Source organism: Puma concolor, chromosome D4 (assembly GCF_028749965.1).
Source record: "Puma concolor isolate L17-30 chromosome D4, mPumCon1.1.hap2, whole genome shotgun sequence".
NCBI lineage: Eukaryota > Metazoa > Chordata > Mammalia > Carnivora > Felidae > Puma > Puma concolor.
The window spans coordinates 58,606,746-58,629,052 of NC_141679.1; the positions used below are offsets into that span (position 1 = coordinate 58,606,746).

The following is a 22,307-nucleotide window of genomic DNA, read 5'->3' on the forward strand; positions in this document are numbered from 1 at the left end:
AATGTTTATAGCAGCACTTTCAACAATAGCCAAATCATGGAAAGAGCCTAAATGTCCATCAACTGATGAATGGATAAAGTAATTGTGGTTTATATACATAGTGGAATAGTACTTGGCAATGAGGAAGAATGAAATATGGCCTTTTGTAGCAACGTGGATGCAACTGGAGAGTGTTATGCTAAGTGAAATAAGTCATACAGAGAAAGACAGATACCATACATTTTCACTCTTATGTGGATCCTGAGAAACTTAACAGAAGACCATGGGGGAGGGGAAGGGGGGAAAAAGTTACAGAGAGGGAAGGAGGCAAACCATAAGAGACTCTTAAAAACTGAGAATAAATAGGGTTGATGGAGGGTAGGAGGGAGGGGAGAGTGGGCGATGGGCATTGAGGAGGCCACCTGTGGGGATAAGCACTGGGTGTTGTATGGAAATCAATTTGCCAATAAATTTCATATTAAAAAAAAAAAACGAACATTTCTTGAATATGTAATTCACAATCTCACCTACTCCCAAAATTCTGCAGTTCAGTTTTACAGCTTCTGCTGCAGCTTCAACACACATCTGTAGGATTAAATTAATCCTCTCTTCATAGGTTTTAGGATTGAACTGAGTATACTTCTTGACAATTTCACCCTAAAAGAGAAAAAAGCCCTGTCTCATTGATCTAAGCTAAGAAGCAGCCTGTGAATCTTCTGACCTTTTTCACGATACATCAGACTTCACTATAGGATAGAGAGTACCGTAGATTTAGAGGACTGCTCAGGAAGGGAGCTGCTCTGATGTGGGCCGGCCGTGGGGTTATGTCCAAGTAGTTTCCTGAGAAACCATTCTGGCACATGGCTACTGAAGCAACAACAGCTCACAGCAAATCACGGCGCCCCTCTTACGCATAAAGTCAGTGCTGGCTAATCACAATCTTCACGAAAAGGTCATAGTTTACTCTTTCAGGCTGAAAAAACTTCCTTGCTTAAAAACTGAGGCACCTAAATATATATCCTAGGGAGGTAAGCGCTGATCACCTCCCATAAGTGAAGCCAATAATGGCATGGTTCCAAAATGTTTAAATTACTGTGCTTTGTGATCTGTTTTAAAGCCAGTCAAGGAGAGTCTCTCCCAATTATGGTTTTTAAGTTTTTTCTTTGCTCTTCTCACTTGTGCATCATTTTGAGTAAATTTCAGAATAATGTTGCCAAACTTTAAAAAAATCCCACTGAAATGTTGACTAGAATTGTATTAAACTTGTAATTCAATTTGGAAAAGTGCTGACATTTTAAAAATACTCAGCATTCCCATCTAGGACACTTTTCAAGCCTTTACATTATTTGTTGAAGTTTTATACTTTTCTTCATATAGACAGATTGCGTAAGTTGTTAGTTTAGATGATTCTTACAATTTTGGTTGTTGTTCTGAATAGGCTCTTTCCCAATCTTTTGTTATTAATGGATTTTATCCATTTACAAGGGTTAAAGCAATCACTAATGATTGTCATTAAAAAGACACCGAAAGTGGGGCGCCTGAGTGGCTCAGTTGATTAAGCATCTGACTTGATTTGAGATCCACACCGTCAGACTCTGCGCTGACAGCGAGGAGCCTGCTTGGGATTCACTGTCTCCCTCTTATTCTGCCCCTCCTCCACTTGTGCACACACATGTGCAAAAGTAAATAAATATTTTTTTAAAAGGTAAACCTAAAGTTGTGTTTCTCAACCTTCAACAAATAGTGAACAAATAGTGATGCCCTCGACCCCACCTGCAGAGATTCAAATAGCCTGGGCATCTGTGTTTTTTTTAAAGCTTCCAGGTAATGCTAATGGGCAGTCAGGCTAACAAACTCACCAAGAGGAAAACTCAAAAATCTGCCTAAAATTTCATGTAAGTAGAAAGTTACTGATCTTTTTAAATTTTATTTATGTATCTTGAGAGAGAAAGCACAAGCAGGGGAGGGGCAGAGAAGGAGAGATTGTGCTGTTTGTTCCTTGCTTTATCCCTTTGTGACTCCCCCAGAATTATGTGAAATAATGTTGCAGAAAACATTTCTTTTCTTCTTGATTTTCTATAGAATTTCACCACTACAAAGGGTACTGACCACTGATACAGAATAGATCATCTTCAGGTTAAGAAAATCTTCTATTATTTTTTTGAATGTTTATTTTTGAGAGAGAGAGAAAAGAATGCGTGAATGCAAGCGGGGGAGAGACAGAGGGAGAGGGGGACAGAGGATCTGAAGTGGGCTCCACACTGACACAGACAGCCCAGTGGTGGGCTCAAACTCACAAATGTAAGATCATGACCTGAGCCGAAGTTGGACACTTATCCAACTAAGCCACCCAGGTGCCCATTCTATTAATACTTTTTAAAGAGTATTTACAAAGGAGACCACCACTTCTTTTGAGAAAATTAGGTTTTGTTTTGCTCTATTTGATCTAAACAACTTTTATTTTTTTTAACGTTTATTTATTTTTGAGACAGAGAGAGAGCATGAACGGGGGAGGGTCAGAGAATAAGACACAGAATCTGAAACAGGCTCCAGGGCTCTGAGCTGTCAGCACAGAGCCCGACGCGGGGCTTGAACTCACGGACCACGAGATCATGACCTGAGTCGAAGTCAGACGCTCAACCGACTGAGCCACCCAGGCGCCCCTAAACAACTTTATTTTTTAAGACCTTACTATTTTTCATGGACTCCTAAAACTTTATATATCCACAAGATTTCAGAACCTTCTCTGGTAGGCTTTTTTTTTTTTTTTTTTTTCAACGTTTATTTATTTTTGGGACAGAGAGAGACAGAGCATGAACGGGGGAGGGGCAGAGAGAGAGGGAGACACAGAATCAGAAACAGGCTCCAGGCTCTGAGCCATCAGCCCAGAGCCCGACGCGGGGCTCGAACTCACGGACCGCGAGATCGTGACCTGGCTGAAGTCGGACGCTTAACCGACTGCGCCACCCAGGCGCCCCATAGGCTTTTTTTTTTTTTTAATCTTTACTCATTTTTTAGAGACAGAGCACAAGCAGGGGAGGGACAGATAGAGAGGGAGACAGAATCTGAAGCAGGCTCCAGGCTCTGAGTTGTCAGCACAGAACCCAATGCAGAGCTAGAATTCACCAGCCTTAAGATCATGACCTGAGGCGAAGTCAGATGCTCAACCAACTGAACCACCCAGGTGCCCCTCTGGTAGGTTTATTCTTAAGTCATCAGAGATCTTTTAACATGAACAATTTAGTGTTTTTATGATGCTCTCTCAGTCTCTGTCAACAGTGCTGATTTTTTGGTTAAGGGACTGAAGTATGCTGTACTTAACTAAAAATCATGTTCTAGAGGAGATACAATTCCCTTCCCCATTTGCTGATGTCTTCCTCTGGATAATGACCATAATCAACATGCTACATGCTGTTACCAAATATAGAATTCCAGGTCTCCTGGGTGGCAAGAGCCCTCTCTGGTGCCTAAGGGGTCTCCCATGGTTAATTCAAGTCTCACTAACTTGGATTCCCGGAGAATTTTATTTCTCTGAAATGTCAATAATTTGTAAAATATTGCGAGACAAACATTGTAATGGATCTAAAAGTCAATCCTGTGGGCAAATGATTATAAACTCTAATGTATGTTTCTAGTCCTACCTTCCAACCATACTTTAAAGAAAAGATCAGTTATTTACATGAGGTATGAAGTTAAGACTTAGGAATTATTTTACCTTCATGCTGACTATTGCAACTCGGAGGTTTGTCCCACCGAGATCAACAGCCAAGGCACTTAGAGTTTCAAGAATATGGTCAATATCTTGAGAGATATTCTCCTTCACAGGAGGAAAGCAGAATTTCTTTTGCAGTGGCTCTTGAAGATCAATAGATTTGAGAAACTTCAAAATCCTTGGAACAGCATTTCCATCCCCATATATCTTTGAACTGCAGTATCAAAAAAGTCAAATTAAATGCTTCTCTCATACATGTGAAATGGTATGGAGGACACGGTACTAAAAGAAACCAAGACTTCAGGTAATAAAGTTGTGCTTCTTCATTTTAAAATAACATCTGATATCTTCAGCGTATTATCAACGGAATGTCTAACTCCACTGTTGGTTGAAATACAACTATTCCAGACTGGGATACCATTAACAAATGTCTCTATCATCAAAGACAAATTACCTTTGTTAAGCCAATTTCAGAATATAACATAATTTGGGACAATGAATCTATTTATTTATTGCTTTTTAAACCTTTACATTCGTGAGGAAAAAAAAGTAATTTTCAGAATTCAAACATTTCAAACATCCAAATAAAGGAAAATCTCATTAATTTGAAACAGAAAGGTGAGCAGTCTAAATTAAAATGCTGAACTAGACTATTTTTAAAGAAAATCAGTTATTTTCTAATATTTATAAAAAGTCAAAGTAGGTTAAGGCAGTATTTCCTGGCAGAAGTGCTATATTAATTGAGACAAATAAAAAACAGCTATCCTCCATTTGAACCCCTGTAGAGTAATAGGGGTTCTATTGCCAAGCCCTGTCTCCCTGACAGCTAGGGACCCCTAGGGATATATAACAAAAGCTCTATTAAAATGACTGAAGAATGATCACAGCTTAAAAATGGTGCCCACAGCTCCCCCTTTTAAATCACTTCTTTAGAAAGGGTATATACTCACCAAGGGTACTGTTTGCCAAACTGAAGATGCAGTGCCTGTAGTATTTTGTCTTGGGTATCAGCATCCCGGACATGAAGGACATTCTCCCCTAGATGAACCCAGTGACACATTACAATGATTTGGAAGTGGAAATATCCAAAGAATAAAGAAATTAGCAATGTGTTGTGCTCATTATTAACCCTGAAACCCAGAGGACTTCAAATGAGTCTATCAGAGAAACATCGACTTTTCTCCTTTATACCTTTAAAGCACTTTCAACAAGATTTCCATGTACCAAATACTTAAGGACACTAGGGTCCTTTATTCCCAAAAAGAATAAATCAAGTTTTTGTTGATTTACTGAAATAAATGATGTACATTAATCTAGTACCCACTTACCCCCCACCCCTCATCTAATCGTTCAGTGCGTCCATTCTTTCAATCCACCCTGCTTTCCATCTACTTGGCCAGGTGTTCATCAGCAGTCAGGCCAGGTCGTTCCATTAGTCTATCAGCCAGTCAGCTGTTCAGTCACTTTTTCTCCATATATTTTCTGACCAGTGCAATGGAGTAAATACAGTGAAAATGGCCATATTTTTCAACAGACCTAGCTAAGAAGAGAAGAGCTGGAAAGAGGCATGGGGTTGAGGAAGGGGTTGGTTTTCAGACGTGAGAGGCGAAGGCATGTTTAAATGATGAGGAGGCTAAAGAATCATGGTAGAGAAAGGATACCCCTGAGGTCCCTGAGAAGGCAGGAAGGGTACGGATCTAGAACACGGGTAGAAGGCTGAGCAATGGGCAGGAAAGAGATGCCAACCCTTCCAATGTAAAGAGGTATGGAGGAAAGGATGGATGGACATGTGTTTATAGAAGTGTGGTGACAAATGACAAAGTACAAGACTGCCTTTGACTAAAGACCCGATGCCAGATCCAGTGTTCAATTCTTCTTTCACATTGTCCTTGAACTCTGAGCAGCGTTCAACACCATCTCCTGGAAACATTTTCTTTTCTGGGCTTTAATGCTATCACACTCCTGGGTTTCCTCTGGACTCACTGGCAACTCCTTTTCAGTCTTCCCACTGGCCCCCTCCTCCTCACCAGAACTCTAAATGCTGACTAGCTCCGGCAGTTGGTTGTGGATTCCATTCTCTTCCCTATTTACGTGTTACCCTGGTTAATCTCCTATAATCTCTTCATTTTATTTAAAAAAAAAAAAAAAAAAAATTTTTTTAACATTTATTTATTTTTGAGACAGAGAGAGACAGAGCATGAATGGGGGAGGGGGAGGGTCAGAGAGAGGGAGACACAGAATCTGAAACAGGCTCCAGGCTCTGAGCTGTCAGCACAGAGCCCGACGCGGGGCTCGAACTCACAGCCCTCACGGACCACGAGATCATGACCTGAGCTGAAGTCGGCCGCTTAACCGACTGAGCCACCCAGGCGCCCCAATCCCTTCATTTTAAATGACATCTCTGGCAGGGTGCACCATTATCTCCATATCCTTTGTCTGTACTAGCATCAGAATTTTTAGCCAGGCATCTGATAATCCAGCTCAAGACTATATTCTTTACCTTCCCCTACTGCTAGCTGTGAGCCTGTGACTATGTTCTGACAGGATACATGAAGAAATATTTGAAATTTACAGGTTGTGCTTTTAAAAGAAGGACATCTTCCCTCCTCTTCCTTCCCAATGACTAAAATGTGGACTTGATAGCAAGATTAGCATCCCTCAAGCAGACAGATGGAGGCTAAATTTCTGATAACCATGGAGTTATACCAATGAGAAACAAAGAAAATCCCACTTAGGCACTATTATCTTGGTTCTCTCTGTTACAGCAGATGAACTAATATCCTAACTAAACAACATCCACATGCCAATCACTCTAAAACTTCTATCTCCAACTCTGACTCTCCCTGGAACTATCTAGCTGCTTGTCTGCCATGTCCACTTTGATATCTAATAGGCATCTCAAACTTAACACAGCTATTAGAGAACTCTTAATTGCACCCCTCCCAAATGTGTTCCTCCCACGGTGTCCCCTATGTCAGCAAAGAGTGCCCCCACTGCTCAATCCAAAAATCTGCAAGTTTCTTCCTTTCACTGCTCACATCCAAGCAGCAGCAAGTCCTATAACAATCCCCAAATCTAACTTTTGTCCATTTCTGTTATTATCATGTACTCTAAGCCACTATCAACTCTCATATCAACTGAAATAACCTCTCAAGTAGTCTCCCTGCTTCCACTCCTGTCCCACCACATTCCACTCTCATAGAGCAGCAGAGTGGTTTTTCCAAAATGCAAGTCACATCGTGTCATCCTCCCATAAATGGCTTTCCATGATACTTGGGAAAAACCCCACATTTTTTACCCTGGCTTACAAAGGTCTGCCTCCTTCTCTGACATCATCTTGTATCGCTCTTCCTCCCGCCCAGTACCCTCCTGCTACACTGGCCTTTTGCTGCTCAAATACATCAAGCTTGTTCCTGTCTTAGGGTCTTCTCACTGGCTGTTCCCTCTGCTTCTCTCTGATCCTCACACAGCAGATTCACTGTTACTCAGATCTCAGCTGAAGTGTCATCTCCTCAACGAGGCCTTCCCTGATGCAGTCTAATGTAGCCCGGCACATCACCTGCAGGTTACACCCTGCACACTACACATAAATTCTGACAGTCTTCTTTTTTTTTTCTTTTTTGTCTATCATCTATCTCCCCTCCCACTAAAATGAAATTCTACGAGAGCTCAGCCCTTGTTAGTCTGGTTTACTGACAAATCCCAGTGCCTACACATACTAGGTGTTTATTAAATATTTTCTTAATGAATGGAGTCAAAAGAATTTCCATTCAGTGGTTTGTATTTTCTCTGTGAAGTGGGGAGCAAGGTAATATGTTAAGAATGAAAGGGGATATCAAATTCAATACCCAAAAAACAAATAATCCAGTGAAGAAATGGGCAAAAGACATGAATAGACACTTCTCCAAAGATGACAACCAGATGGCCAACCGACACATGAAAAAATGCTCCACATCACTCATCATCAGTGAAATACAAATCAAAGCCACACTGAGATACCACCTCATCACACCTGTCAGAAGGGCTAACATTAACAACTCAGGCAACAACAGATGTTGGCAAGGATGTGGAGAAAGAGGATCTCTTTTGCACTGCTGGTGGGAATGCAAACTGGTGCAGCCACTCTGGAAAACAGTATGGAGGTTCCTCAGAAAATTAAAAACAGAAATACCCAACGACCCAACAATTGCACTACTAGGTATTTATCCAAGGGATACAGGTGTGCTGTTTCAAGGGGACACATGCACCCCAACGTTTATACCAGCACTATCAACAATAACCAAAGTATGGAAAGAGCCCAAATGTCCATCGATGGATGAATGGATAAAGAAGATGTGGTGTATATACACAATGGAGGATTACTCAGCAATCAAAAAGAATGAAATCTTGCCATTTGCAACTACATGGATGGAACTAGAAGGTATTATGCTAAGCGAAATTAGTCAGAGAAAGACAAATACCATATGACCCATATGAGGACTTTAAGACACAGAACAGATGAACATAAGGGAAGCAAAAATAATATAAAAACAGGGAGAGGGACAAAATATAAGAGACTCTTAAATATAGAGAACAGAGAGTTACTGGAGGGGTTGTGGGAGGGGGGGATGGGCTAAATGGGTAAGGGGCATAAAGGAATCTGCCCCTGAAATCATTGTTGCACTATATGCTAACTTGGATGTAAATTAAAAACAAATAATAATGTAAGGGAAAGAAGACCTAAAGACAACAGAAAATTAGGGTAGCAATTACGAATAGAGAAAAAGCAGAGCTGAAACTAACCTCCTTGATTCTAGTCTTGTTCTTTTTTCACAAAGTCCATACATTTTTCCATTAGCTACAGAAATATATTTCCATGTATAGTATTAGAATTTAGACTACTATTAAAAACAAGATCTAACTCAATTAGCAAATTAATAATAAAATTTCTTTATCCTTCAGTTATTAAGGGAGCATCTTAGAGTTTTCATGCTCGAAACTACTCACTAAAAGTACTCTACTGTACCCAAAAATGAGACTAGCATTCATATACTTATAATACATTCAACCATTCTAACTTACCCACAGCCATCAAAGACCATAATCAGCTAAGAAACTCTTAGCTCTGATATTACAAAGACAATAAAAATAAATGTAGAGCCCTAAAAAAATTTGGTAATCACTTTGTGCTATTTACAGATTTTAGGCTACAACTGGTCATTAACCTCATTCACTCACTGATTCATAAAAATATATGCCAGCACTGCCTTGTAATAATTCATATACAGAATTTTAAAGATGTTACAGATGTATGAGGGGGAGCCAATACTTAATGCCTCTTCTCTCACCTTCTCCTAGCTACTGCCTACCATGGGAGGCCAAGTTACTAATCTGATTGGTTAGACAGCAGGGCAATGACCACACTGTGCTTGCCAGAGCCACTGCTTTCATATATATCTCTAGATAGCTGAGACATGGACAAAGGTAAATACCTGTTTCTCTTCCAATCTGACGTGTTCCAAGATTAATCACAGGTGTTCCAAAAGCTCCAACCTCTCGTACTCCACAGCTGCTGTTCCCAATCATACAACCAGCATGGGCAACCAGCTGTATAAACTGGTCAAATGGGACGTGTTTAACTGCACGGAAGTTGGGATGATGCTCAATGCCCTTCTTCCGCATCACTCGAACCATCTCTTTGCTCCCTGTGAAAATGAAAATCAACTGTTAAATGGTTTATGAGATTAAAAAAACCATTTTCACTGGCAAGTATAGCCCCACTTAAAGAAATTGTTCTATGCAGATGCACAATGGTTATTAGGGAGATAATAGTTTTAATTACTGATCTTTCCAGGAATGATGAATATTTAAAATGTCTGGTCAGCTCTCTGCTTCAACTCATCTAGGAACATTAAACAGCATTCATCAAAGTAAATACCTCTTACTAATGCCCCAATAAAAGCCTTTACATTAAACAACAACTAAGAAGCAAGACCGGCCAACAGTGTCTCTCTCTTAAGCTGGGAGTTCCTAAATTGAAAGGTCTCGGGCTCCACACACCAAGCTGATTAGAGAGCCTCTGCCTTAGCTATGCTCATATTTACCCTAACAACTGCTCAACTGGATAGCATCCCTGATTACATGGACTAAACTCCAACAAAATGCATGTAGAACCTGATACTGTGGCTGGTATTTTATATTAAATGCAGGATTATTTAAAATGGTACAGGTGTATGAAGGGGGAGGCAATAATTAATGCCTCTCTGCTTGCCTCTTTACTCACCCTTTCCTAACCAGCATCTAACAAGGGAGATAAGGTTGCTAATCTTATTACTTAGACAAGACCGTGAGCACCAAACTGTGTTAGCACACCATATTTAATGGTGGGCGGAGCCACTGACGTAACAGAAGTTGGGCACACATGTGCTTTCTCTCTTTTTAACTTTCTCTATGTGGCAAGGTAGGTGACAGACTCAGGGTCTAACTCCCTACCGCAGGCCTGGCCACCCCTCTCTATATCCAGTTCTGCCAGAGCACGTCAGTCATCAACTATAATTATTGTAGTATTTAGTACGCCAGAAGGTAGTACTATTCTGAGATTCAGATTTAGGCTCACTGAAGGCTTTCTCTGGCCTTAAGGCTAAACCACAGACACTACTTCTATTCTCCTCCATTGGGGAATTGGGCACTAAGCCTCATAATGATAAATGGATGCCGTGATTCTTACTTCCCTTAAGTTCCTTGTGTTAATTTTATCAAAAGCCCCGTGAGGAGGAGAGGGGCATGTAGCAGACATGATTTGGGCATTCCTGGGGCCCTTTATTTTCACTGGGGAAAAATATCTCTAATTCTAAAGTGTGTACAATCAGGAAAGTATATTATAAACAGAGTATCGCGGACAATGAATATTGAATCAGAGATATATAATTACATTACCAAATATTTATAGAAAATTTAAAGGGTTAGAAGAATCAATATTAACATTTTTGAAATACTAATATGTTACCGGGATGAAACCTGGGTTGGGAGTTCTTCTTTTTTCCAACTAACATCCTACTTTGTTTCCCCTAATAGAAAAGATTATTCAAGAGACACTAAGAAGAATACTTTCAGAGTAAGATGCTGACATCTTGATACTGCAGAGAAGAGTCCTGCCTCCTTTACCAAAAAATGCCTAAAAGCTCAGCAACGAGTGGTGTCAGCTAAACCAGTACTTGAAAATTCTGTAGCACCAGGCCCTGCTCTGCATTTCTCACTTATAGCTCACATTCCCATTAACCTGCCTAAGGTCTCACCAGCACCAAAGGCTACAGTACCATCCACCAGTAGGTGATCAACCAGGTCAGGCTTAAGGACAAACTGGTTGGGGACTCCGGATCTAAACTGCCTGTGCTCAAGATTAAGGTATAGCTAATATAAATAAGGGAACAAGAAATAACAGTAAGGGCTATTTTATTGCACTCACTTGGATCATTACTTTCCTAGAGATACCCTTTCACTCTCTAAGGTTTGTCTTTTAGCTACTGCATTTTCTCATTGGTGGAAACTGGGGGACAGAGACTAAACTTGGAACTACAGTGGAGATTAGAGAAAACTTTTTTTAAGTATTTCTTTCTTTCCTACCCAGTTTCTATCAGACTTGGCAAAAACATCACAAACTTCAATCTACTACAATATTGGTGACCCCCTAAAAACTGGAATGCATTTCAGAATACAGTGGCCTTCAATGATAAGATAAGATAGGAGGGGCAGTCAAAAGGGGACATAATAGAAACATAAAATCAGAAAAGGAGGTGGCATAATTTCATTTCCAATTACCTGCATCTATGTTTGGAAACAGAACTAGGGTCCGCTTGTTAAATGAGATAAGCGCATCCAATGTTAATTCAAACATTTTTATGGAATGCTTAATGTCAGTGGTCACAGGGTGCTGTAGCGCAACAATGTAATCTTTAGATTTTACATCATCACCTGTTTAAAGAAAATCAAACCACGTTGCTTCATTAGTTAAGAATCTTAAAGAGGAAGAAGCAAATTCTAAAACGTTAAGACCCCAAAGTCTGTGTTTTCAAAAGTTTTAAGGAAAAAAGTTTGTCACATTCCAGGTAGAGTATCTGGACATAGGATCAAACACTAAGAACTTGGAGCGCCTGGGTGGCTCAGTCGGTTAAGCATCCAACTCTTGATTTTGGCTCAAGTCACGATCTCACAGTCCTGAGATCAAGTTCCGAGTTGGGCTTGGCACTGGATGTGGACCTTAAGATTCTCTCTCCCTCTCTGCCCCTCCCTGTGCACTCTCTCTCAAAAAAATAAAAATAAAAAAATAAATAAAAAAGTAAGAATTTAGAGCACCAAGTCCAAGAATCCAGCAAATTTTATAAAGGTGCTTGCTACCATAAACAAAATATCTAACTTTAAGTAGCTGTCACTAGAACCCATTGTTTTAAAACCCAAAATAGTTCAGGGGCACCTGGGTGGCTCAGTTGGTTAAGCATCTGACTCTTGATTTTGACTCAGGTCATGAGATCAAGCCCCACGTCAGGCTCTGCACTGACAGCATGGAGCATGCTTGGGATTCTCTCTCTCCCTGCTTCTCTCTGCCCCTCTCCTGCTCACATGCACACTCTTGCACTCTCTCTCTCTCTCTCAAAATAAACTTTAAAGTAAATAAATAGGGGCGGGCACCTGAGTGGCTCAGTCAGTTGGGCATCCAACTCTTAGTTTCAGTTCAGGTCATGATCTCAGTCTGTGGGATCAAGCCCCACACTGGGCTCTGCACTAACAGCATGGAGCCTGCATGGGATTTTTTCTCTCCCTCTCTCTCTGCCCCTCCCCTGCTTCTGCTCTAAGTGAACATTAAAAAATAATAATAATAATAAATAAATTAAATAAAATCCAAAATATTTCAAAGCATTAGAAAAATGTAAATCTTCTCCGTTTCTAGCAAATTACCAGCAGTATTAATGAATCGATGAAACTCAAGATTGCTTTAAGGTGTAGCTAAACATGATCTCAGGGTTCATGAGTTCGAGCCCCACATCAGGCTCTGTGCTGACAGAACAGAGCCTGCTTGGGGTTCTCTCTCTCCCTCTCTCTCTGCCCCTTCCCTGCTCACACGTGGGTGTGCACTCTCTCTCAAAATAAATAAAAATAAAAACTTGAGAAGTCTCAGAGAGGTGAAGTCATGCCATAAGGTGAGATCTATGAACTAAAACTTTAGCCTTCCGATTTCTAATGGAATAGTCTACCTACAATGGTTTCTGAAAGAACTGAAACATACCCAACACCGACAAAAACAACCATCAGAGTGAATAGAGTTTGATACGTACCTAACCACATCCGAATGATGCTCATGTAGTCTTTGTTCTTGGCAGAGAGAAGTTTGTCATAGGAAGGGCAGCCTGCCAGAAGGATGCGATCATGGTCCTCACACATGGATATCAGGTGCTGCTCTGCACTTCGAGTGCAACACACATGATAATGAGCCAGTTTTGTTATGGCATGTCTGATAGAATCGTCAATGGTCCCACTGACTTCTCCCCCTTCAATATGAAGGATTCGGATATTCATCAAGGCAGCAGAAGTAGCCAGAGCCAGGGCATCAAATCTGTCTCCATGAACAATCATGATATCAGGCTTCAAACGATTAAGGACATCTGGTAGCTTCACTAGGGCCAGGCCTACTGACTCCACCATGGCTGCCTCATCTTCCCCCCTAACAATCGTGTGTAGCCTGGTGTTAATGTCAAAGTCATCTTGTTCAATCATGCGATATGTGTTCCTAAAGCAGGAGAGAAATAAAGATATGAGAGCATGTTCTTCAACACAGGACCATAAAAACATATGAAAAACCAATCTAAGAGCAACCCTGAAGGGAGAAACATTTTATAAAATGTACTTGTTAAAATAGACAAACTGAGGTGTAACTTACACACAAAAATTAAAAAGCATAGATCATTAATGTACAGATCCCTTATCTTACATAAATACCCCTATAGCTACTACCCAGATCAACATATAACATATCCAGCACCCTCACTAGTGTCTCACTAGTGTCCTGGCCAATACCTGGGCACTCAGGGTATTGGGGGAGAATTTTTTTATTAAAATAGAGACCAAAGTTTTTGGTGGTTGACTTTTTCTCTTTTTATAAGTTTTTTTTTTAAAACAATACGCTACCTAATTTTAAAAAAATGTTACTTATAAAAGCTCATTTTTTTTTTTTTCAACGTTTATTTATTTTTGGGACAGAGAGAGACAGAGCATGAACGGGGGAGGGGCAGAGAGAGAGGGAGACACAGAATCGGAAACAGGCTCCAGGCTCTGAGCCATCAGCCCAGAGCCCGACGCGGGGCTCGAACTCACGGACCGCGAGATCGTGACCTGGCTGAAGTCGGACGCCCAACCGACTGCGCCACCCAGGCACCCCTAAAAGCTCATTTTTTATTAAAAAAAATAGGCAATCAGGATCCCTGACATGTCACTATACTATAAATTTCTGAATGATGGAAATTCTCTTCTGAATTTGTACTGTACCATTAGTGCAGCATAATTCTGAATGGGGTGTAAATGTAGGTTTTACAGCATTAAATTGGCTATAAAATGTAATTTCATGTCTGTTTCATGCTTTAGTAACAATAGCAATTCTCAGTGCCTCAAAGTTTCCTGTCTGTTATGGCTGATTTAAAAAGATATGGTTTTTAATAAACATGTAATAATGTAATTCTGTATAATTTTTCAAAATCTGTATTTTTAAATTGGAAAATATAGAAAATTATCCTCCCTAAACCTACCACTCAGCAATATCAGTGTAATCATTTTTATTTTTCTTGCCATTTTATGCATGATATCTTAACATGGGGAGAACACACACAATTTTATAATCTATTTAATCCATTTCATACAATATTTTCTCTGATCATGAAAGATTCTTTACATACATCATTTTACATCATGTGGATGTGCTAATAGTCATTTTACAGATTCCTTGGAATTTTCCTACACAAACCATCATGTTGTCTCTAACAACAGTCTTTACCAGATTGAGTAATTTCCCTACTATTCAAAGTCTGTTAAGAGCTTTTATCATAACTGATTTAATTTTGTCAAATGCTTTTTTGACCTCTCTTGAGATGATCAGGTATTTCCCCTTTATTCTGTTAATATGTGAATAACACTGATTTTCAAATGTTCTATCAGTCTTGATTTCCTGAGATAAACCTACTTGGTTATGATGTATTAGCTGTTTTTTATATTGCTGAATGTGATTTGTTAATATCTTGTTAAAAAATTTCATGTCTATGGGGGCACCTGGGTGGCTCAGTCGGTTGAGCATCTGACTCTTGACTTTGGCTGAGGTCATGAATCACAGGGTGACAGGATCAAGCCCTGCATTGGGCTCTGTGCTGAGCATTTAAGGTCTTCTCTCTCTTTCTCTCCCCGACCCCCACCCACATGCTCTCTAAAATTAAAAAAAAAAAAAAAAAATTATATCTATGTTCATAAGGGATACTGGTGTAATTTTTTTTTCTTACAATGTCTCTGTCAGGTTTTATTATCAAGATTATGCAGATTTTATAAAACAATCTGGGAAAGTTCCCCTCTCCTCTATTTTCTAAAAGAGTTTATGTAGGATTGGTGTTATTCCCAGGGCGCCTGGGTAACTCAGTTAAGTATCTGACTCTTGATTTTGGCTCAAGTCATGATCTCATGGTTTGTGAGTCTGAATCCTGTATCGGGCTCTGCACTGACAGCATATCGTCTGCATAAGATTCTTCTCCCTCTCTCTGCCCCCTCCCTCACTTGTGCATGCTCTCTCTCTCTCTCTGAAAAATAAACTTAAAAAAAAATTTTTAATATAGAAGAATTTTGGTGTTATTTCCAAACAAAGGGGGAAAAAGAGAAAAAGACAAACCAAGAAACAGACTCTTAACTGTAGAGGACAAACTGATGGTTACAGCGGTGGGGGGGGGGGGGGGGGGCAGGCAGGAATACATGAAATAGGTGATGGTGATTAAAGAGTATACTTATCATGACGAGTACTGGGTAATGCATACAATCATGATATTATATACCTGAAACTAATATAACACTGTATGCTAACTATACTGGAATTAAAATTAAAAACTAAAAAAAAAAAAAGACTGGTGTTATTTCTTGCTTAAATGTTTGATAGATTTCATAAGTGACCCCATCTCTGTAGGAAATTATTTTCATGGGAAGTGTTTAATAATGAACTCAATTTCTTTGATACAGGACTATTGTGATTTTTCTATTTCTTCTGTGTCAGTTTGGTAAGCAGTGTTTTTTTTCAGACTTTGTCCATTTTATATACACTGATTGCCAACTTTACTGGCCTAATTTTTTTTATTCTTTTAATGGCTAGAAGATCAGTAGTGATATCCTCTTTCTCATCTTAAATTGGTAATCTCTGTGTTCTCTGTTTCTTATGCTCTGCTAGGAATTTGTCCACTTAATATTTTTAAATATAATTCTTTTATTGTTTACCCTACTTCTGTTTCATTGAATTCCACTCTTCATTCTTTTCTCCCTTCTACTTACTTAGGTGTCTTCTCATCTTTTTCTCATTTAAGAAAGTGAAAATAGACCATTAATTCAAAACTTCTCCTTTGTTACCTAAGTATTTAAAGCTATAAATTTCCTCCAAGCACTCCTTCATCTGTACCCACAAATTTTGATATACTGTAATATTATTCAGTTCAGAAGATTCTCCAATTTCCCTTAAAACTTACTTGGTCCACAGGCTTAGAACTCAACAGTAAGAACGGGGTGCCTGCGTGGTTCAGCTGGTTAAGCATCTGACTTTGGCTCAGGTCATGATCTCACAATTCGTGAGTTTGGCCTTGCATCAGGCTCTCTGCCCTCAGCTTGGAACCCACTTCGGATCCTCTGTCTCCCTTTCTGCCCCTCCCTCACTTGCTGTCATGCTCTCTCGCTCTCTCTCTCTCTCAAAAATGAATAAACATAGGGGCGCCTGGGTGGCTCAGTCAGTTAAGCGGCCGACTTCGGCTCAGGTCATGATCTTGCAGTCCGTGAGTTCAAGCCCCACGTCGGGCTCTGTGCTGACAGCCTGGAGCCTGTTTCAGATTGTGTCTCCCTCTCTCTGACCCTCCCCTGTTCATGCTCTGTCTCTCCCTGTCTCAAAAATAAATAAAACGTTAAAAAAAATTTTTTTTAAATGAACATTAATAAAAAAATAAAAAAAAGAAGAACTCAGCAGTAAGAGAAAACAAACTCATTTTTTCAATTTGAGAGAGAGTGTGCATGAGCAGTGGAGAAAGGCAGAGGGAGAGAGAGAATCCTAAGCAGGCTCCACACTCAGCCAGAGCCTGACACAGGGCTCAATCCCACGATCCGGGGATCATGGCCTGAACCAAAATCAAGAGTTGGATGCTCAACCAACTGAGCCACTCTGGTGCCCCAAAACAACCTGATTTAAAAATGAGCTAAAGACCTTAACAGACACCTCATCACAGATGATACAAAATTGGCAAATAAGCATATGCAAAGCTGCTCCCCATCATAGAACACAGAAATGCAAATTAAAACAAGATACTGCTACAAACCTATTAGAATGGCCAAAATCAGAACACTGACAACACCAAATGCTGACAAGGAAGTGGAACAACAGGTACACTCACCCACTGATGGTGGGAAAACAAAATGATACAGCCACTTTGGATGACAGCTCAGTAGTTTCCTACAAAACTAAACATATTCTTACCACACAATCCAGCAATCATGCTCCTTGGTATTTCCCAAAGGAGCTGAAAACTTATGTCCACACAAAAATCTGCAAAACGGATATTTACAGCAGCTTTATTCATAAATGCCTCAACTTGGAAGTAACTAAGATGACCTTCAGTAGGTGAATCAATCAATAAACTATGGTATATCCAGAAAATGGAATATTATTCAGTGCTAAAAAGAAAGGAATATCAAACCATGAAAATGCATGGAGACTTAAATGCATATTACTAAGTGAAAGAAACCAATCTGAAATGACTGTGTACTTTATGATTCCAACTATGACATTGTGGAAAAGGCAAATCTATGGAGATGGTAAAAGGAACAGTGGTTAAAGAACAGATTTTTAGGGCAGTGAAAGGAAACGACTCTGATACTATAATGGTAGATACGTGTCATTATACATTTGCCCAAACATATAGGATTTAAACCACCACAGTGAGCCCTAATGTAAACTATGGACTTTCAATAATAATGAAGTACCAATTTAAGTTCAACTGTAACAAATGTACCACTAGGGATGGAGGGCTGATGTGGAAAATGAGAAAGGCTATGCATGTGTGGAGGCAGAACCCTCTGCTCAATTTTGCTGTAGACCCAAAACTGCTCTAAAATTTAAAAAAAAATTTTATTACCAACTCCTAGGAAATGAATGAACAAATGAATTTCTAAGTAGTCTGTTGTTACTTATTTGATTTTCTTTTTCACCCAATTCTTAGGAGTATAAAAATACTATGTTTTTAAAAAATGTTTATTTATTTGACAGAGAGAGAACACACACGTGGGTACAAGCAAGAGAGGCAGAGAGATGGGGGGGGGGGGGTCGAGGGGGTGGGTAGAGAGAGAGAATCCCAAGCAGGCTCCATGCTGTCAGCAAAGAGCCCCATGCAGGGCTCAAACCCGTGAACCATGAGATCATGACCTGAGCCGAAATCAAGAGTCAAATACTTAACCAACTGAGCCACCCAGACACCCCTAAAAATGCTGTTTTTTAAAAAAGTACCCAGGTAGTTGAAATAGAAGGTAGCTTATTTTTCTGTTGTTTTAATGTCTTTTAATATAATAATACATTCGAATGGTTTAAAATTTAAGATACAAAAGGTTCTACAGGGAAAAGGCTACCTTCTCACTTTTGTTTCCCAGTCATCCAGTTCCTCTCCCAGAAACTTATGTCAGTGTACTTCATACAACATTTCCATTAAGTACCAGTCAAGTTTTCTATCAGTCTCACCAAACAAATACTGCCTTTCTAACCTTATAGTGGCTGGCAGATAAGAAACCTAGCACAAGTTCCTTCACAGCCTCTCTTCCACTAGTCTTCCTGTCAAATTCTTCTCACAGAAGTAAAAGAACCACTTAGACTTTCATCTCAGGCTCTGGCTAAAATTTCTCTTCTACTTTGCTCTATGTACATACGAAAACCCAGTGGATTTTCTTAGATAGCCAGAATTCATTTGACATGTTTAAAACCTATGAATTTTTGAGCTAGCCATAAGTTTCTTCTCTACTTTATGTATTTACCTAGAGCGGACTGGTTTTTAGAGACAGGTTTATGTTTGCTTTTGCTGTTGTTGTTGTCTTGCTTTTAAAGAATAGTCTGAAAAAGGCAATTGTACTTTAACACAAGGTTCTCTCACATGTAATAGTGTATTACTGATATCTTTGGAAACTGCATTAATATTTTTATGCCACAAGAGTGCACTAAATGCCACTTTATTACACAGAACACAATGAATGTTTATCTCTGGTTTAGACATTCTATTCCAAGATTTCCCAACTGTCATTTTTTCAAATTTAGACTGTGATCAATAATAAACCTAATATCACCAAAATAAATACCAATGGTAATGTAACATTCTACCTTATGTTGTAGATCAATTAGATTTTTAAAATCTTATTCCATATCTACTACTTGGGATGCTGTCAATCTATACATGAGTTTTAACAAAGTACCATTAGAAGTCACAAAATACATTACAGGTAGTTACATTATTGTAGTCACACAATATAGATTTATAAGTAGCATTTCTCCTGAATGTAACAAGTAATAATAAAAATATTTATGGCTTTCATTTATCAAGCACCTATTAAGCAGCAACACTGTGATGGACGCTTTACAGCACAATCTCCGTTCTCCACAGTAACATGCAACATAGGTTTTCGTTCCATTTTATAACTGAGGAACCTGAAGATGCAACTTCTCCAAGCCATATAAAAACTAAATGGCACAACTGGGATTTGAAGCTAGGTCCACATGAGGCCAAGAGCCAAGCTCTCTGCACACCTTGTTGCAATTAAGAATATCATAAGAAAATGCTTTCATCTTACCCATAATCATCTATCAGGTGAGAGCCAAGTACCACCACATCAAGTTCAAAGAACTCAGGTTCCATTTTAATGCCAAACATGATCGGGGCAAGTTTCGAATAATCAGCACGGTTGCAAGTCGCAACACAAACCCGAAGCTTTCGGTTATTCCCATTCTTCTCCATGACTTGTTTCTTTTGCTTTGAGAGATTCTTAAAATAGAGTTCCTAAAGTTGCAAAAACAAATTATTTATAACCAGAATGATAGGTCCTAGATACAAACACAGAATTCTGCAGTTCTAATAAGCCTTTAACCAACATTTAACACAGTGCTTCTTAACCTTTTTTCCACCCCCACTCCTGTGTGACACACCCACTGGTACACCCAGAGCTAAGAAATTCCAGCTGACTAATTCCACCCCTTTCTGTGACACTTAAGAAAACACACTGGAATGCAATTAAGAAACAGTGATATAAATCAACTCCTCTTTGAAGGGCAAGGAACCATCAGCTCTTAATTAGTTAGAAACTACTCTCAATGTCTCACAACTGATCCCAACATACCGGTCTACTACAAAACTGTGACTGAGAATAACTGATCTAGTTCAACTCTCTCTTTTACAAAAAGGGAAACACAGGTCTTGAAAGAGGAAATGAACTCAAGGTTCAAGATCACATTTTATAAGGGATAAGATCTATTCACCCTCACACTAAATACCCACTATATACAAAGCACTGTGATTAGTGCTGAGGAAGAGAACGGTAAAATAAAAACCCCTACCTTCAAAGCCTCATTAGCACCTACAGCCAGTGCCTACCAACTTGACAACTCCAAATGCCTACGAGACATCTCTTGTCTTATACACACACCTTAAAGTCAGTAGCCCAACCCAAACTTACTTTTTTCCCCCTCATTTCTGTTCCTCCTTCCTTGTTATGTAAGTCAGTTATGAACTTCCATTCATCCAAATGCTCTGACATCCTTGTCTTCTCTGTTCCTTACTTTGTACCTCCCAAGCCCTGTCAATTCCGCCTCCTAAACAGCTTTCAAATCTAGCTCCTCCTCTTCCTCCCCACCAGGACATCTCCCAGCCCAACCTCTCATTTTAGGTTTGAACTACTGTTAAGAGCTGCCACAGGGATTTGCCTGTTGCCAGTCTTTGCTTGCCTCGCACAGGCTTTCAGAGTGTGATCGGTCCAAAGTTTGTAAATCTGATTACCATGATCGACAGAATACATAACCTATGGATGAAGTACGAATTGCTGATCTGGGCCTAGCCCATCTTTCCAACCACTTCTCCTCGACCTACAATTACCTGTACTCGGTGCCAAAGCCATACAAAAGTGCCTGCGGTTCAACCAGTGAGTCTTCAAATCTCTGTGCCTTTCTAGATAGAAGTACCTCTACCTAAAACTTCCTTTTCCCCTTGCCCGGCCTCCTCCCCATTCTTCAAAACCCGGTCTCAGGGTTGCCTCTTACTGAAAACCCTGACGTAAACTTTGGTCCCTCTCCACCTCACCCCTTTTAGTTGCTATCTTCCTCTGAGCAGTATGGCCTTACCATACACATATATACTTTTGTTCAACTCCTCTGCCCTCCTGCCATCTACACCCTTCATTCAAAAGTAAAAATTGGTGGCAAGGGATAAGAGATGTTTTATGGAGCATTTTAAACTTCTCTATATCAATGTAAAATTCCACCTTATGGATGCAACGCTTTTGCTTCAGGAAGTGTGTCAATATTTAGAACTTGCAATCAGTAATACAGAGAAGCTTGAGTAAAGATGCCAGTAAAAGGGGAGCTGCCTTTTAGACCAGGATACTCTAAAACCTGCTGGAAATCTCATCAGTGGCCATCTCACCTCTGTATTGGGCTAGAACTTCTGTGAGCACACAAACTGCCCCATCATTAGGCCCATTCTGAACTTCACAATCTCTGGTAAAAGCTAATGGCACCCAACAGAAATCATTTATAAAATAATGAAATAAGCATCTGTCAAGACAGTTGTATTCATAAGCTCTAAGCAACTACCAATATCGTTAAAGGCAAAAATATTTTTCCAAAAATGGTTATTTTAAATGTTCTTGGGGCGCCTGGGTGGCGCAGTCAGTTAAGCGTCCGACTTCAGCCAGGTCACGATCTCGCGGTCCGTGAGTTCGAGCCCCGCGTCGGGCTCTGGGCTGGTGGCTCGGAGCCTGGAGCCTGTTTCCGATTCTGTGTCTCCCTCTCTCTCTGCCCCTCCCCCGTTCATGCTCTGTCTCTCTCTGTCCCAAAAATAAATAAAAAACGTTGAAAAAAAAAAACTTTTTTAAAAAAAAATAAATAAATGTTCTTGTGCATTATCCCTCTTTCACTGATGATTAAATTTGAGTTGAATAACTTGTTGGTGATATTCAACTTGCTGGGTAGGGCAAAGCAAATCTTTCATGGTTGGTTAATTTGTTTTCATTTTAGAAGAACAGTAAACTCTATCTTGCAATACTAAAATACTTAGTATTTACCAAGTAAGTCAAAGGTTATTCTAACAAAACTGAGAGTAACCTAGCTAAATAAACCAACAAT

At 39.7% G+C, this 22,307-nt stretch overlaps 1 protein-coding gene across 8 annotated transcripts in view; it reads right to left on the reverse strand.

The window, feature by feature from the left end:
• The window catches only part of GNE (glucosamine (UDP-N-acetyl)-2-epimerase/N-acetylmannosamine kinase), a 40,629-nt gene that overhangs the window by 14,853 nt on the left and 3,469 nt on the right, over nt 1-22,307 (reverse strand). For 7 of the 8 annotated variants that reach the window (XM_086683502.1, XM_086683498.1, XM_086683497.1 and 4 more), the window contains 7 exons: nt 19,766-19,971; nt 13,000-13,451; nt 11,489-11,641; nt 9,163-9,375; nt 4,642-4,729; nt 3,695-3,905; nt 507-636 (listed from right to left, as the gene is read on the reverse strand). In XM_086683502.1, the coding sequence (XP_086539628.1) occupies nt 507-636; nt 3,695-3,905; nt 4,642-4,729; nt 9,163-9,375; nt 11,489-11,641; nt 13,000-13,451; nt 19,766-19,929 (1,411 nt within the window). In that variant the 5' untranslated portion in view covers nt 19,930-19,971. Of the gene's footprint in view, nt 1-506; nt 637-3,694; nt 3,906-4,641; nt 4,730-9,162; nt 9,376-11,488; nt 11,642-12,999; nt 13,452-19,765; nt 19,972-22,307 lie in introns of those variants that run through there. The other variant, XM_086683503.1, reaches the window with a different exon arrangement.